General features: G+C 38.3%; 1 protein-coding gene across 3 annotated transcripts in view; it reads left to right on the forward strand.

Moving 5' to 3' along the window:
• The window catches only part of MIPEP (mitochondrial intermediate peptidase), an 84356-nt gene that overhangs the window by 42242 nt on the left and 24296 nt on the right, over positions 1-17818 (forward strand). For 2 of the 3 annotated variants that reach the window (XM_074569144.1, XM_074569155.1), the window contains exons 15-16: positions 2377-2451; positions 8868-8987. In XM_074569144.1, coding sequence (XP_074425245.1) covers positions 2377-2451; positions 8868-8987 — 195 coding nt within the window. Of the gene's footprint in view, positions 1-2376; positions 2452-8867; positions 8988-9573; positions 9731-17818 lie in introns of all 3 variants that reach the window. The other variant, XR_012584845.1, reaches the window with a different exon arrangement.

Consider the following 17818-nt stretch of genomic DNA (forward strand, 5'->3'; position numbering starts at 1 on the left):
TATGTGACCAGCTCTCCCAGGGAGCGTACAAAGTCTGTCCGCATCGCTGAACCTTGCTGCTCTCTGCCCCAGTGAACTGCAAACTTGGGTTTCCCAATTCAGTTGAGGATCTGTGGGACTGTGGTTTACCAAAAGGACAATTAGAAAAGCCTTAGTGTCTTTTGTTCTATTTATTTTGTGTACCAGCCGAAAGCCTGTGCACATAACTTCTTCTTACCATCATTTAATATATCAGAAATATAAAATTGAAAATCCATTATGTTGAAAGAGCTGGTTTGACCTTACTGGTAGGAGAGCTCTTGGCTTTAACAATCTTAAATTATAACTGTGTAAAATATACATAATTTCTGTTGCCAAGCTTTTGGATGGTCAGCTTTTTTAACACTGAGAAATTACAATTTAAGAATTCCCATCCAGTTTTCTCATACTTTACTGTATCCAAAATACAGGTGCTCCTAGAAGAAATCAGTTTTGTTTAATTCCATACTGCACAACTTCAGCAGGAAATGAAAGCCTCCAAAGAGCTGCCAAAACTTGATGATAGGTTTGGTGCTTAATAACAAAATCTGTTCAAAATTCTATAGGTTTCCTTACACAAGGGTTCCTTGCACGACAACTGAAACTGTGTTATTGCAAATCCACATGTGCTTTAGTTCCAGGATGAAAAGTCATTGAAGTGCATGCCTCACTCTGTCTAGGATGATGAGACAAGAGATATTCATAGAGCTAGGAGAAAAATTGCCCAAACAAAAATACTTTTTTACCATTTGTAATTTTTTTCTACTTTGCTTCTTGCCTTAATAACTTTTCTACATAATTAAGTAGTATTTTGAACGATACTAAGTCCAGTATGGAAGCTCAAGGTAGTCAGCTACTAAGGTCTTTATTACTATGGATAACTGCCCATTTACTCTTGGGCCACTTAATCTAGTGGTCCAAAATCATCATACAATTTGAAACAGAATTTTTTTATTTGGGAAGGGTAAATACTGGCCTAACAAGGATATACTGTAGGACAGGCTTCATGTTCATTGGTTCATTTTTCTGTGTTGAAATTTAACAGCTGTGCACATTTATAACAAGCAAAATACTGGGTGTTGTTCTATCCCATTCTTGACCCAGCTAACATTTGTCTTGGAGAAGAGGTTACAAGCCTTGGCAAGCTACTGCATAAAACAGCTGTGCAATTTGAGAGTTTTTCTTATCTGCTTTAACTTCCAGATTCCACAGAGTTAATTGATAACATTTTCCTCACTTATATGTAACTTCTCTGGAGTTGGTTTTTTATTCTGTGAACATTAACGTTGTTTGTCTTGAAGTCGTATTGTTTGCACAGAATCTAAACATATGGCTCTGCCATCAAGATCTGCAGACTTTCATGTATTATTTCTTAAACACTTCAACACACAGTAAAAGCATAGGTATGCTTTTAGAGTTCAGTGTAATACCAAACATCTGTATGACATCGTACAACTTGTAGTAACTTTCTTAATATTTTAGCAAGAACCCAGTTATTTTAATCATATTTAATATATGTGGTTAATAAAACTGCTAGCAAAAAAAAAAAGAGTGCTTACTAGGAAAGACATCTATGAAAAAGCTTCAGGAAGCAGCGGAAGAAGTGTAAGGTCAATCATTCATATACAGATATTCTTAAAATTCTGGCATTAAAAAGTCTTTGGATGTACTTGTAGACTTCTGGATAGAAAGTCAAAGAGAGTTTGCTTAATGACTTTAAAAATGTCTGTAACTTACTGCCTGTGGTGGCATGGATAATTTTATTGCTGTAGATGTGGAATAAATTCAATTTTGTTAAAAATTTCAAAGGGTCGATATTTACTGTTCAGTATGACCAAACATTTTTACGTGGGTTAAGCTGGAAGGCCTGATCCTGTCCCAGTTGAAGTTATGAAAACCCCGCCAGCTCAATGGGAGTTTTGTGGGCCTCTGCGTAAATCTGAGCGAGCTATGCTCAAAGACCAACAGAGGAATCTATTATTATATCTGCTTTTGAAGATTAGTCAGGATGACCTGGGAGGACTTTAACTGCCTTATGTGTTCTTTATCTCTAAAGATAGTCGTAATATTTTTAACAGGCATATAAGGGAACATAGAATCAATTTATAGAAAAACAAACACTGCGACACAGTGATTTCTTGATTGCTTTGTAAATTACTGACGATATCTTAATTGCCCTTTTAAGGCTTTGTTTAGCAAATGAGATTTCCTTCCTCAGTGCAAAGCACTTCAAATATGTTTTTATTACCAACAGGAGTCTTTTTTTGAATTGCATCTTCAGCCTTTTCTAGTAGTAAGCATACAATTTACAAATATACAATAATTCTGAATATGCTCTGACTTTTTTTTTTATTCAAGCCACTACCAAAAAACATGGTGTCAAGACTATGTGAGTCCAAAAAGGTGTGTGCTGCAGCTGATATGCAACTCCAGGTATGTTCTTTGCACTCTACTCTCTATACAGAATTTACAGAACATGTTATAATTCTTATAATTTTACCAAATTTTTATTTTAACGTAGACACATGATATAACTATATGCAAATTAGTGAAAATTCATTCATTTTTATATTAATTTTCATGTTTGCTTTTATAAACATGTTCTGTGCTGTCTGCTCAAAGCTAAATGTCTAAATCTGTAGGAAAACGTCATGAACACCACAAGTTTTGAAGATGGTTGGATTATCGTAATTCCCAGATGTGGTTTAAGACTGAGTTCTTAAATTAATGGAATCATTTAAGGAGAACTTGCAGTAGAGAACATATTGTGTACTTTTGGATCATTAAAGTGTAGCAGCACTGAGAGATATGGGCCACCTTTGTAAAATCAAACCAGGTCGTTTATTTACCAGAATGCGATTTGAGCTCCTTGTCTTCTGCAGCTCTCACAATTGGTGGCTGAGCTGTAAGGCTGTAAGACTTCTCCTGCAGTGTTAGGAGCAGTAATTAAAGTCATAAACCTTTATTTTCTGTGGGTAGATGTGGTTGATCAGTCATTCCCATAAACAAACTGTCAGTGTTGCTTTTCTTCAAAGGCAGTAAAGAAAATTAGGGTTCTATCTAAAATGGGTATTTAGTTTTTTTCAGTCCCGCAACAGCAGTTCTCAGATGTGAACAGTAGCATTAGCATCCAGCCAAGTTTTTTTTACAGTGAGAGTTTGGCTACATTTAGTATGCTATAAGCTTCTGCAGGGTGATTTTTGTGAGTTTGTTTTCTTCTTTGTTTTGCCTTAAGCCAGATGTATATAATTTTTCTTTCTACAGTTGACCTAGTGTTTACGTGAGATAACTCTGCTAGTACTTTAATAAAGGGTGGTCATTATTTTTGAGGTGTGGAAAGAAACAAATTTAAAGATCAGTTCTTTGTAATTCTTCACTTTGAAAAGTGCCCAAATGTTTGCGACCCTGTCTACAAACATGACTTGTGCTGGTTAACTGAAGTTGATTTAAAAGAAAAACTTAGTTAAATATTTGCAGTTTGCTCTGTGCAGTTATTTATAGTGATTTAAAACCAATCAGAATACTGGAGTGTGGAGCTGTAAATGTATATGTGTCAGTTACACTAATCAAAACCAGACTTAACACTGTTTTCAGTTTATACATATATTTTTCATTGGTTAAACTTAACGGATTTTTGAATTATGCTTTCAGTGCAGCGCTGGCTGTCAGTGGCCAGTGTTGGCTGTGCAGGAGGCGGGAAGAGGGAGGGTGCTACCTGTGGCGATACCTCTGTGACATGAAAATAACTGCAGCCTCTCCGCAGGTCTGGTTTTGAAATGCACACTCCCGGCTCTGAAAGGTTCTCATATTGAGATAGCTGAGAATCCAGAAAGAGTGTGGGCAAGAATATAATTAATTCATATATGAGGGTTATTTTGGAAAAAAAAACAATTCTGGATTGAAATAAAATTTATACTGAGAATGCTTAGTGGTGGACCTCTATTCATGAAGTCCACTAACACAGAATAATTTGCCAACGTACAGACTAGTAGCCATCAAAGTGATGATCAAGTGCTTTCACATGCATCCATTCTTTTTTGGTGTGTCCGTAACAGCTATATATAGATCTAACAGATTTCCTTTCAACTTTTGATATGTGTTTGCTATAATTTTGTCAGGGTTTGAGACGAAATTGACAGTGTGTAGGCTAAATGGGCTTGGTGACCAATAATGCTTCTAAGTCACAGATAGATTAACAAGTGACACGGCCTCCCTATCCTGTGCAGGGGGGGATATCATGCTCCAGAAGTAAGTCAAGGAGGAATCATTACACCCGTCCTGTGGAGTGGGCAGTGCAATCCCCCCTGCTGCTGTTGGCCCTCAGCTGCTCTTGGGATCTCTGTAGGGTCCATCCTGGAGTGACTCCAGACGCCATAGCTTTAGAACTGGGGAGAGAACACCCACTTCTAGTGGGCTCAAATTCCTGTGGGTGCCTAGTGACTGACTGGTGCTGGCAACGATGCGGTGATTAAGCATGCTGCTTGCCCTCAAATTACTCTTGTGTAACTAATGTTCAACCAGTCTCAACCCGTGCCAAATGACCACAATGCCACACTGAATAATATTATTCATTTCCTACTTTCAGCACCGTGTTTTTGGAGATTCCAAATGTAATACCCGCAGAAGTATGCTCTCATTTCAAAGACATAGTCTGGCAGAGCCATTCTGTTTATTAATTCAGAAAAAATGTCCCAGAGAAGTTGACTGCATGACAAATATAAAGTTCATACATTCCTTTGTAGAAGTGTGTATTGTTCCCTATGCAGATTTAAAAATATAATAATTCATTCAAGAAAACCATATATTTCAGTCTGCAGATGCCAAAGGATATATGTACTACTAATGTACATACCTGAAAAAACTGTGAATGATGACTCTAATACCCTTCCATCAGACTTTGCAAAGAGTATAATTTTTACTGACGACTAGATGCTACGTAAGCCGTATTTGACCTTTAAAGGAAAGAAAAATGCTTACAAATTTTCCAGCAGTGGGGAAAATGCCTAAAGGTTCTTTTGTGGTCTGTTCAGAAAATAAGTCTATTGGCAGGTGAAAATTAGAAATAATGCTATTTTTTCATCATAAAAAAATCCCCGAGTCTTTCAGTCAGTAGTAATTTCACTGGAAAATGTATAACTGTTTACATATTAATGCTATTAAGCAGACGAGGAGCTAGAAAGAACTGGAATCAAGTGAAACTAACAAATAGCAATGTCAGTGCAAAGTGGAGAGACAGTATGAAGATAGATAACTATTTGATGGCCTTTTTATAGTTCTAGGTCTTTTGGGAAATGTGTGTTACTGAAATTAGAAGTGATCTTCAGCTACTGCTTAATATGAAGTGTTAGCATGCTCCTCAGCAGGATCACCTAAAATCCTGTGGTCCTGGGATGTATCTCCTTTTCCCATTTCAAAGGCCTGTGTAAACACACAGAACTGTGGTTTGTAGATGGGAATGCTTATGGCTATAAAGTTCATCCAAGTTTATTTTCAGGGATGTTGGTTTTGTTTTTTTTTTTTTTTTAACTATGCTGTCCAGGTGGCCTGGCTCATCGCTTTCTTCCCACGCTTTACGTGTGCCAGGATCAGGGTAAGGCTTGTAGCTGGCTTCAGTGACTCATTTCCCTGTTACCACATTGTTCTGTAGGCAGTCCAGTTCACTGGCCTTCAGCTGACATTTCCCCAGTGCCTAGCTGTGAGCTGAGCTTTTGCTCCATCCAGCTTTCTGACCACAAACTACTCGACTCCAAGTTTTACTTTAGAGAAGGTCCACTGCAGCGCAGTCTGCTCCATCTTGTGAGGAACACTGAAAAGCAACCGCAAACAGGTCCTAATAAAGCTGGGAGACAGAAAAAAGAAATCAAGGCTGGGTGGAAGCAGGATGCTCAAGTCTATTGTCAGATGCTGAAGCTCCTCATGTTTGGTTTGGGTTTTTTGGAGAGGAGAGGGATGCCGGTGTGAAATGACACCTGCAGAGTCACAAAGGCCTAGGGTGACAGGGAAAAGTGAGTTTTCTAGGACTGCTACATCAGGTAATTTTTCAGATCTATTTATGATACTTACTGTTGGTCATATTCTCAGTTGCCCTTGCTACCATAAATGCTGTAGCTTTTGTTAAACTTTGTTGAAAAATGAACCGTGATTCTAGAGACCAGCTCTGAGGATGAAACGTACAAGCAAAGTCATTGCAAAGCCTCTTTCTCTTCTAAGATAAGAGTAAAAAATGTAGTAAAAGTAGTTGTTACAATCTAGTATAGGTTTTTCTTTAGATTTTTAGTTTTTCATGTTATCAATATAATGATGGAAAATTTAAAATACCCCTGCAAAGTTTAGTTTTAAAAAATAAAGTACGCACTTTTATTGTTTGCCATTTGGTGCAGTGTCTTCATGGAGTTATCCTCTCAACAGCCATTTGCTGCCTGCTCTGGGTTTGTAGATGGGCAATGTAGATTCTTCCATCTCTTGTTCAATGTTGCTATCTGGGACACAAAACTTGCAATGGCATTAAATGGCTGGTTGTGCAAGTTTCGGTCTTACTGACCTCTTTTCTCCGTATTAGCAATGTAGGAAGCAAGCAGGAAATTCAGGAGTAGCTCCTTCAAGCCATGGCTTCTTCACCCCTCTCCCTATAACCCTCAGTTTTTCTTGAAAAAAATTAATTTGCACGTTTATCATTTGTTAACAAACACTGTGAAAGGATTTTTCCAGATTCTGTATGTTAGAAGAGAGCTTATTCAAACAGAAGGAATATGGTCCTTTAGAAACAGTCACAATTTCGGTGAAAGTATGTGTTGTATTGAGCCCAAATAAAATAAAAGCTAAATTCTGATAAATTATTAAAGAGTTCAGAACGGTTTTGTACCCAAATTTCATAATAAAGAGTCTCTTCACAGGTTGCGGGGTTGTGTTACTCAGATTGCATAAAGCATCCGTTCTCCATGGATGGAGAATGCCTCCAACAGCCTTTTCTGCATAAAATTTCTGCATTTCATGGTTATAATTCCTAAAACTGTGTGTTTATCTCATTGAGAAAGCTATTGCAGTGTCCCTGGGAGTGTGACTGGGCCTGAATCTCTAGCCAAATTATTTACTCCATCCCTTGCACAAAAGGTTTTTGAGGCTCTGTACCATCAGTTTTCCTGTGAAATGTGCCTACCACAGGATGGCCTGACCTGAGCACTTTGGCTTAAATATCTGGGTCCACCAAACTTCTCGAAAAATATCTTGTTTTGCACAGTAGTGAGCGTCCTCTTCTTCTGCCTTTCCTGCACTTCCACAGAATAAGAAATCTTCATATTAAAAAAAAATAAATGCTGCAGGTTTTTTTCAGTGATGGCACACACTCCTTGGCACTGTCTTCTATCCGTGCCTTAAATTCATGTAATATAAGCAAATATTTCATATTTGCTGTTAAAGTGCCAGGTACTCTGCTTTGCTATCTTTGCTTGAAAAGTCTTTTTATTGGTGCTGCTTTCTTCATCTCCAGACTCCTCAAGTAACTTAGTCATGCACATGTGTTCTGATGTAGTTCACATGCTTCCGCACAAAAATTGCTTAGGAACAATAGACAGTAAATTATCCATGAGCCAACAATGTGCCCTTGTTGCCAAAAAGGCCAATGGAATCCTGGGCTGCATAGGGAAGAGTGTGGCCAGTAGGTCAAAGGAGGTCATTCTCCCCTTCTGCTCTGCACTGGTGAGGCCACAACTGGAATACTGCATCCAGTTTTGGGCTCCCCAGTTAAGAGAGACAGGGAACTACTGGAGTGGGTCCAGTGTAGGGCAACAAAGATGACTGAGGGATCGGAGCATCTCCCTTATAAGGAAAGGCTGAGAGAGCTGGAACTCTTTAGCCTGGAGAAGAGAAGGCTGAGGGGAGACCTTGTTAATGTTTACAAGTATCTAAAGGGTGGGTTTAAGGAGGATGGAGCCAGGCTCTTTTCAGTGGATCCCAGTAACAGGACAAGGGGTAACGGGCACAAGCTGGAACATAAGAAATTCCGATCAAATATGAGAAAAACCTTCTTCACAGTGAGGGTGACAGAGCACTGAACAGGCTGCCCAGGGAGGTTGTGGAGTTCCCTTCTCTGGAGACTTTCAAGACCCACCTGGATGCAGTACTGAGTACTGTGCTCTAGGCAATCCTGCTCTAGCAGGGGAGTTGGACTAGATGATCTCTAGAGGTCCCTTCCAACTCTGAAGATTCTGTGAACCAGCTCTTACCTCTGGCAAAGTACCCTCCTGGTGCAGCGTGATCTCAGGCTGAGCTTACACTGCAGTAATTTCTTGCTCTGATTGTGAGAGCTAAAATAAACGAAGCATCTGCCTTAGTACTGCACTGTTCGAGTGCCCTAGCAGAAACTCAGGGGTATCTGCAGCTCCATGTGCAGCTTCTTGTGTTCACTGCCTGGGCCGTGACTTGCCCCTGCAGGTGTGATGTGTTCTCATGACTGCACACACACATCTTGGAATAGCTTATTTTGCTGCGTTTGCTCAAATAACTTTAAGTCTTTTTATTAAATCTATGAAAAAATACTCTTTTTGAAAAGGATATTCGCTGGAGGGCTGTAGGGACAGGTCTTAATTTTATTTAAAAATGCAGGTGATTTAGTATTCCCAGTGTTCTCAGTGACCTAAACATGGATTTATGGTACATCATGATGGTGGTGGTTGGTGTACTCCAAAAACCTGTTTCTCTCCTTGTATGCTATAATAAAAATAGAGAACTTAAACCCACATAAATTTAAACTCTTCCCTCTCCCTATTCTTTCTCTCCCATTCTTTTCTATTGGTCTATTTTGATTGTCAAACGCCATGTGCCAAAGGCTAACGTGTACTTTATCTCTTCAGGTATTTTATGCTGCCTTGGACCAAATCTACCATGGGAAACATCCTCTAAAAAAGTCAACCACAGAAATTTTAAAGGAAACACAGGAGAAATTTTATGGGTTGCCATATGTACCTAATACAGTGAGTAGAAATATACTGACTGTATAAGCTACACCTTTTCTTTGATAGCATATTAATACTCCTACATCTCCCTGCGCCTTGCCCTGCACACTCACATGCTTATTGTTGTATTTTTATGGTGAAATCGAGTTTTCTTTCTTTCAGCCACTTTATCCAGAGAGTAAGGTGTTGGAAATTTTCAGCTAAAAAATGAAGTTCAATTAATGTACCCGTTTTTGTACAGGTGTAGTCTTGTCATGCTGAACTTGATTACCTTCTATTTTCTTATTAAGGAAGACACTGGAAACAATATACTGGAAAGGGGGTTTATTCTAGCTTTGCAAGGGACTGTTTGTAAAAGGGAACAAAACAGCGTGCTGCATGTTGGTGTTTGTATAGTTTCAGCATGTGAGAGCAAGTCACTGTGAAGTAGGAACTGGAAGTGAGTTTTTCTCACTGTGCTGCTGTGACCTTTGGCATGTCGCTTATTTATCCTTTCACGTGGTATCTGAAAGTGTTAAAGCCTTGAGTTCTACTGAGCTATGTAATTTTGATGTTCATCATGACTAATAGTGCATTTCTTCTGTACTTTACCTGACATCCGAAGGTGCAGTTTGCATAAGTGATAGTCATGGGAGTTCCTGGGCTGTGTGGAGCCGAATTCCCAGACGGAGCATGGCCCAAATCACTGTTTGGTCAGAATACCCAGATCCTTTCTCTACTTGCTGCTTCTCAGGAAATGTACTTTTCTCCTTAGCAACAATGTAAGTTTCATTCTCTTAGAAATGTATTATCAGATCCGTGCCTCAGCCCTTTACTCATCAAAGCTGTACTGCCTCTGCTGGCCTGGCAAAGCCAAGGAAGTGGAAGCGAGGTGTCTTCCGAGTATGATGTCTGACTTCTCAGCTTTTTTATAACTGTTGTTTTACACCGTTCCTCCATGGGTGTTAATTATCCAGTGAACAGAACAGTTCCCTGATTTGAAAGTCAGCCTGCATTTTTTGTTCCATTTAAAATATTTTTATTTAGGTGTTAGCTTCAAAAGAGTGTAAGATCTTGTAATGAGCATAGCCTCAATGTGAAGAGGGGCAGCAAGTTTTGGCCTGGAACTTCATCCCTGCAAACTGTATTGTGAACTTTTGAATTATCAGAAAGTCTATGTTCTCTACATTTACTGAATGTAGAATTAGTGTGTCTACTCAAGAACTGCAATACAATTTAAATTTCAGTAAAACTTAGTGAAAAATTACATTAGAAGAACGTTAGCACTCTGTACGGTAATTGATGTTTATAATTTGGCCTGCTGTCCTTTGCTGCTCTTTCTTCCATACTTAAGGCATGTTTTCAGTTTAATTTGTAGTCCAGATAAAAAGATAAGTGTCTTGGAAGTAAGAGGTTTGTGGTTGTTTTTTTTTAATTGACAAGAGTATATTCCTTCCTTTCATTTAATTTCAGAGCTAGACATTGAAATATAGTAAGAGAGATCGGCTTTTATTTTCATCTGTCATGTGTCTGGCAGAGAAAACAAAGTATTTTGATAATTTGAATTTTATCTTCTCTCTATAGGTTTAGATTCAACCATGAATCTAATTGCTAAGTCAGGTTTGTATATCTTAAGTTAGTGGCATTGGGTAAAAGTAGTTCTTCCTTAGTGAAGATCTTAACTGCATTAATATGATTTTCTGTAGCAGCATTGTCAGGCTGCACAAGCATCCATTATTATCTCCTCCTGATAAACCTTAATTCCCTCTTACTGCTCTTGACAGGCAGGTAAACTTAGTAAATATCCTCTGAATGTACTTGGGCTTCGGTCTCATTGTGCAGACTCATTTTCTGAAGTAGAAGCATAGAGCCATAGCCTGTATATTCAGCAGATGAATTCCTGTCTTTCTGAGGCACAGCTCAGATAACAGGATGATTTGTATGCGTCTTTTTGTTCTAGTACTTTCAAAATGAGGAACATAAACTACCCCTAATAAATAAATGCTGCCGTACCTATGTGGTGATACCTATTTTAAGGTAAACTAAAGTATCATCCTCAGCAAATATCCTGTCTTATGTGCCAACAGTAGGAGGGATAGTGGTAAGAAAATCCTGTCAAAGTCTGTATTTGCCATTCAAATAGGTTTTGCAGACGCTGGAACAGTTGGCACTGTATGCAGTAATATTTACATTGGCTGCATTGACACAGAGGGTCACAGAAGCTAGTGCCACATGCCACGTGCAAGGCAGAAAGGAAAGATGGAGCAGAAACCATAGACAGACGGAAGCACAGAGAAACAGCAGTCCACAAGACTTTGTTTTTCTGAAGAATGCAAATCTCAGTTTCTGGCTGGCCATTGCTTATCTGTTCAAAAGTACACAGGGTTTGCTGCAGGCTCATGGAGGATGAAATTCCACTGGGATTTCTTTGCTCTATTACTGAATCCAGAAGCTGACAACTGCCAGGCAGGGGGCAAGGAAATGTATCTGCCTGTTTTTGTAGTGTCTGGAGGTTTTGTTGCCAGAGGAGATCTGAGTTTGGAAAATGGATAGAAATTTTGCACAGGCAGGATTCTTAAGTCATTGTGATGCCTTTAAAAAGAACTAAGTCTTCCTTTTGACTGTTCTAAGAAAGCAAGATCCACCAAATAGTAACGGCCACACATTTTCCTGCTATTTCCTCCTGAATGCACTTGGTGTCAAAATCTTTGCACTGTGGGGAATTCAGTACTCTGCTTTTGCTCCAAACTTTTCTTCAAATCATAGCTTATTTCTCATGTCGTGTGAAGCCAATTTTGATTTACTATGACCTGCCTTGCAGTTGATTACACTGCCTGCTTTTAGAGTATCTCTCCTGGTCTCTTCTACCTTTGTCTCCAGGGTGCCTGGAGAGACTTTTAAAAAAAGTATCAGGTGACCCTTTGATCCACCTGAGATGTGATCAAAGTTCCTCCCCATGATCTGTTGCTTAGTCCCCTGCCTGTCCCCCAAGTTCAGACTTGAAAACTACTTTCCTTTGAGACAGTCATCAAAACTTAATGATACCCCATTGTTAGTCCTGCGCCAAGCATAATAATTCCTATCTCCTGCTGTGGGTTTTGGTTCAATATGGAAACAAAAAATGAGACGCAGGGTAAACAGGCTCTGCATTGATAGTGGAGAATTCAGCCTCCTGCAGTTACAGGAAAGAGCTCCCAATAATGAAGTAGTTTTACAGTAGGCACCAGTTGCCCAAATCATCGTACCTGAATTTGTGAAAAATGGAATTATTTTGAATTATTGATTCTTATTTTCAAAACATTTTGTGGACTTACATATAAATTGTCCGTCTGTCATAGTAACCTTCCTTCATTCTAATCTGGAAGTTTGGTGGGAGATGCTGGTTTGACTTGTGACTGTGAGGAAAAACGGTTTTGAAGAGCGAGGCACCGCGAATCTGGGGTTTTTTTTTTAGATCACTGCCAAATAGTCCATTTTTCATTTTTTAAAATTACATGTCCTTCCAGTAAGGTTTTCTTCCAGAAACAGAAGAATTTCTTGTGTGGTACTTGAATACAAAGTGCAGTGTTGGAATTAACCCACACACGTCATTATAATTACATTTGATTGATAGGAGGGAATGTGTTGCTGTGTAGGGAGCCTTTTGATATTTTTTGGAACGCTAAATAATTTGCTATGTGCCTTTTTGCTCTAGCATGTTAAGTACATATTAGTTCAGAAGGACCACCTCTCCTGGTGGCCTAAAATTTACATCAAGTAACAGGTTTAATTATGCTTATATATTTTGTCCAGAGTGCAGATTTCTTTGGCAGTATGAGAACTTCTTAAGGGCCTATGGTTGCTAGTGATCGGAGACACCAAAACACCTGTGAGACCAAATATGTTAGCCAGCCAAGTTTGCCAACAGAAAACAAGGCAGGTATTGTTATAGATACCCTAGAGCGAAGAACTGTATGAAAAAAGGTGTATCACCAATGTGGTTGTTAGTCTGTCTTCTTCCTGCAGCTGGGCGGACTATGCCCAGACAGGGATCCTGACCTTGGAAGGCTCCATCTATGTCCTTGTTTTAACTTGCTAGGATTGTGTCTGTCGTGTTCCTTACAAAGGAAGTCAGCAGATGAGTTGCAACCTAACGTTTGGAGTGCTTGCTCAGGGAGGCTCTCTGGCACTGCAGGAAGACATGGCTTGCCATGGGTGCTGAGGACACAAAGATTTCATTAACAGATGTGTGTAAAGGCATCTGGAGGTTGGTCAGCTGAAGGGCAGATGGTGTCACTAGACAGAACTAGCTTCTCTGCAGAGAAGAAATAGTTTCTGCATCACACGTTGTCAAAATGTGCCCGAGTATTTTGCCCAACAACAAAATTGTTATTTTGTTGAAGAACACCTGAGAGCAAAAGAGCAGCTTTATGCCTCTTTTTCCCTCTTAGGAGCCTTTTCTTAGGAGTTTGAAGGTGACCTGACCTCATGCTTAGTTGTGTTAAGTAAGCTAGAGGCCAAAAATGGAGACAATGTGGTTTCTGAAGTTCTGTATCATGGTCTTTTACTGATCCTGATCACTCTCAGTAGTGGTGCCACAGTGAGAAGGAGGAGAATATTGTTTTTAACAGGCCTCTTCCTCAGTCTGTTGAGGGCTGGCTGGCAGTTTTTGTGAAGTATCTTGTTATTGAGTCTGCCATCCATATCATTGTGGCATCTGTTGTCTTAGAATGTCATGTTAGGTCTTTGGAGTGACTAATAATGTGTACTTAAAACTGTGGTCCTGTATAACATTTCATGTGAATATCAGTAACACCATATAAGGAGAATAAATAGTCAGGCCGAGCAAACGATGAGGCAGCTGTCTTAAAATAAAAGAGTGATAACCCTTAACCCCTGAAGGTAAAAGTGGTTTTGAATTCTGAAAACTTGACTCAAGTGGTGAACATGAATCTTGAAATTATTGGTAAGGAAGGCTAAGTAGTGGCTGCCTATTAAATTTTGAATTGTGATTTTACTTCATACTTATTTTATCTAAAATCTTCCCAAATTTGTCTTAGATTTATTAGGTTAGACTAAAGCAATCTTAGAGGCTAAGCAGAGCTGAAAGCTAGATTAAAGGAAATCAAAAAGAACAGTTCAGTATGATGAATCAAAAGACACTGTGTAGTTATCAAAGAGACTGGACCAAAGGCACAAAATATCCAGTTGTGAAGAAGATTTGGGAATAAGGAACTAAGCCATTTAAAGACCTTACTAAGATAATAAAAAAATAGAGATCATTATATGACTGGAGAGAATTACTAAGAGAATTCAGAAGGAAGAAGGCCAGAAATGCTGAGTTGCAAAATGCAAGTTGTGAAAATAAATAAAGTTCCCTAACTGCTGAAGAAATAAGAGGAGAGCATGGATTCAGTGTGAGAGAGAAGAACAACTGAAATTAAGAAATGAAAACTTAGCAGATAATTAGATTAGATGTTGTCAGAATATTTAAGTTTGTCAAAGCAGTCACTGACCTGGAGGAATTACCACTCACGAATTTACCAAAAAATGGTAATGCTATTATGCTAGCTACTCTAATGAAGGGAGGAGAACTTGGGAACTGTAGACTAAGCATTCAGACTTTGTCACTTAAGAAGTAGTAGAACCAATTATTAAGCAGCTCATAAGTACCTTGAGAACAACCAAGTGAGCAAAATAATTATGGTGTCATTAAGAACCATCTGAGATGGAAAAAATCTACTTTTCTTTTAAGAAATTCATTGACCTTGGGAATAGGAATTAAGTCATTGATATTATAACTCTAGACTTAGCAAGCTTTCTGACACCTGCAAAGCCTAATTCTACAAGCAAACTGTGGAGTCATGGCTGAGGCAACATGTAGAAAACATGCTGAAAGAGCAGGTGAAAGCTTAGTGTCAAGCTGGGACACTTCAAGTGTCTCTCCAGGAGTTACTTGGTTCTGTGGGGTTTTTTTAATGATTTGTATGAGAATTGATGTATAGTATTTATAGAAGAGCCTTCCGTTGACAAAGTTTGCAGAAATCATGAAAAGTAGAATTTAAAAGATCCAAATTTGGATCCAAAGTAGTTTGCATTAGGAAAGCAATTAAATAAATAGGTATTTAAAGAACAATAAATGCAAAAAGAACATTTGTGGGATGCTATTAAAGAAAATCATATCTGTTTTTTTTAAAATATATTTTAGTATTTGGTGTTGGGGACTTAGCAGTGGGTAGTGTTGTGTCCTGTACATCTTAAAAAGATGTAGAAATACTGGAAGAAATACAGAGAAGCTGTTTTGGAAAGGTAAGTGTGTTTGGAAACACGGCCTATGAGGAAAGCTGAGGAAACTGAGTTTATTTGGCTAGAAAATAAACGATTATGTAGATACACATGAGTATGTATGTTCTGGTATTGGAAACCTCTATGAAAAAAAAATAGAATTGGAATTGAGACTGTGATCGTTTGTTTCTTATGAGTGAGCAGATAGTAGGATGGAAAAAGCGGTTTAATTTACAGCAAATGTGATTATGGTTGGTACCTAATCTTTGAAACACTTGCCAATCTTTTCCCTCATTTGTTGAAGACGGAAGCAGACAGCCAGTGGGTCTAGGATCTCTCTTAAAGCGAGTTTTAAAGAAACCACTGTTGTAGATCACAGAGGCATAAATTTCATGGTAAAAGCAGAGAACCTTCATAGAAGATTGCTTTTCCACTTTTTCTCTCTCTTCAGTTACTTGAAGAGGCACTGCTGTTGCTCATATTCCACTTTTTGGAGTGTTTTGAAGAGAGGTGAAGTCATATGTCATTACTCAACCTCTTGAAGTTTGTGTAACCCCTTCAAAGTAATTTTTTACCTTGCCATGTTGGAAATGAATAAGTTGTTTACACAAAGTGCAAATCCCTGGATTAGTTTTCATATGAGCCTTCTTAAAAGTACACTATAAAATCAGGTTGAAGAGTCTGGGTCTGAGAAAAAGATTAATAAAGGAGTGCACAGTGAACTCTGTGGAAGTGATAGTTCTATAAATAATTAATAGCTAAAAGCTATTTCAGAAAGATTGGTGCCCTGCTGAGGTCAGTATTAAAGTAGACGCTGGGACTTTCAAAAGCTCTTAAAGTCACCCTTCAGGGTTTGTTTAGGTTTCTGTCTTTCTGGAGTTGAGTTCATTTTACGATAAAGAAAATGCTGATAGCAAATATTGTGAAGATTTGTTTTCTGGTGGTAATATGACACTTCACTGGGCAACTATCTACAGCAGCAGAGTGTTTACAGATATCGTGAGATATGAAGCACTTTTAAGGAAATTCTTTTAGCAAGTGTTAGCCCCGTGAAACTCAAACATACTTTAGCAATAGTATTTACATGCAGCAGAGCAGAGCATTTTAAGGAGCAGTGCAGGAAGTAGTTGCGTACATCTCCTGGTAACATTTTGAAATAGCTATATGTGCTTTAGATATATACATATATATATATGTATTTATAAACGCAGATTGCTTTATTTAGCTTTATATATTTCTGTTGTCACATCTCACATTTCCCTTTTTTTTTCCCCGGGATTGCAGTACTGGAGCTATATTTGCTAGTGATAGATATAACTGAATATATCATTGCCGTAAATACAGGCTAGAGGGCCTGAAATGAAATGCTTTACAAACGTAGTGGGAGATTGTCCTTTCTGTGAAATGTTTGCAGTCAAAACAGAAAAGAACGAGAGAGAGGAACTATCATCACCCTCGCTTAACAGGAGGTGGCATTTAGACTGGGGGCAGGGGGGTGTAAAAGTAGTTTCTTCAAGTTCATTTGCAGTTTGTGGCAGATTCAGGATTAGAAGCATGATCCCCTAAATCCCTGTCTGGAATGGCTCTGGCAAAAGGTAGTAAATGAGCGTTACTGTGAAATAGTATCTATTTCATCTTCCAGTGTAGACACAGATAATTTATATTATTAAGTTGTACTGGCAAATATATTTTGCAGTTAAATTGCTTAAAATATTTCTTGGTTTTTTGTAAGAGCTTACCTTAAGCAGCATTTGTGATGTTTGTTTTAAAATAATGGGTCAATACGTAAAATTTGGTTTAATTGATAAAGTAGAATGAAAACCTTGGGCTTCAATGGGAGTCTGTACCCAAAGGAAACCGTGGTGATCTGATTCTAGTTATCTCGGGCTTACGGATCTTTGAAACTTAGGCAGTAATAAATTATTAATTAGTAATAGAGTGGTGTGTGTGTATTGCATTTGTATGTGTGTAATGTGTTACAACATGAAGGACTCATTTGGAAATTCTCTGGCTGCATGTTTTTTTATATTTTACTTTTAAGACTAGTTATAATGTTTACAAGGAACATTGTCTCTCAACTTGTCCAAATAAAGTCATTCGAAGGACAGAATATAAAATCAATTTTCATAGCTCTTTGTCTTTTAATCCAAGTGTTAAGGATTGTGCAGCAATGCAGATTGCAGATCATACACATAGCTTTTTGATGTCAGCATTCTTTGTTATCCCATGTCCCCCTTCCTCCAGGCCCTTTGTGGGAAGGAGAGAAGGTGAAGACTAAATAGTTTTAAATGATTTTGCTGTAAGCAGCTCAAATGCATTAATAGTTTATAAATAAAAGTGAAATATTTTTCTTTAATTTAAGTAATTCAAAGACCATATGGTACATATCTAGAATCACCTAAGTGGTTAATTGCATGTTAAATTCCTTTCCTCTTCCCTACTGTAAACAACTGCAAAAATATTTACATTCCCTGCCTTGCTAGATTTATTTATCATTTTATAATAAAAACACAGAAGTGTTATAAATTGAAGTTGTAATCTCTTGCTTGACTCGCTTTCTGAAATGTCAGCGGTGTCTCTGAGTTGGTTTACTTTGTGCGCTCTCC

The sequence above is a fragment of the Larus michahellis genome, chromosome 1 (genome assembly GCF_964199755.1).
Source record: "Larus michahellis chromosome 1, bLarMic1.1, whole genome shotgun sequence".
In the NCBI taxonomy this organism is placed as follows: Eukaryota; Metazoa; Chordata; class Aves; order Charadriiformes; family Laridae; genus Larus; species Larus michahellis.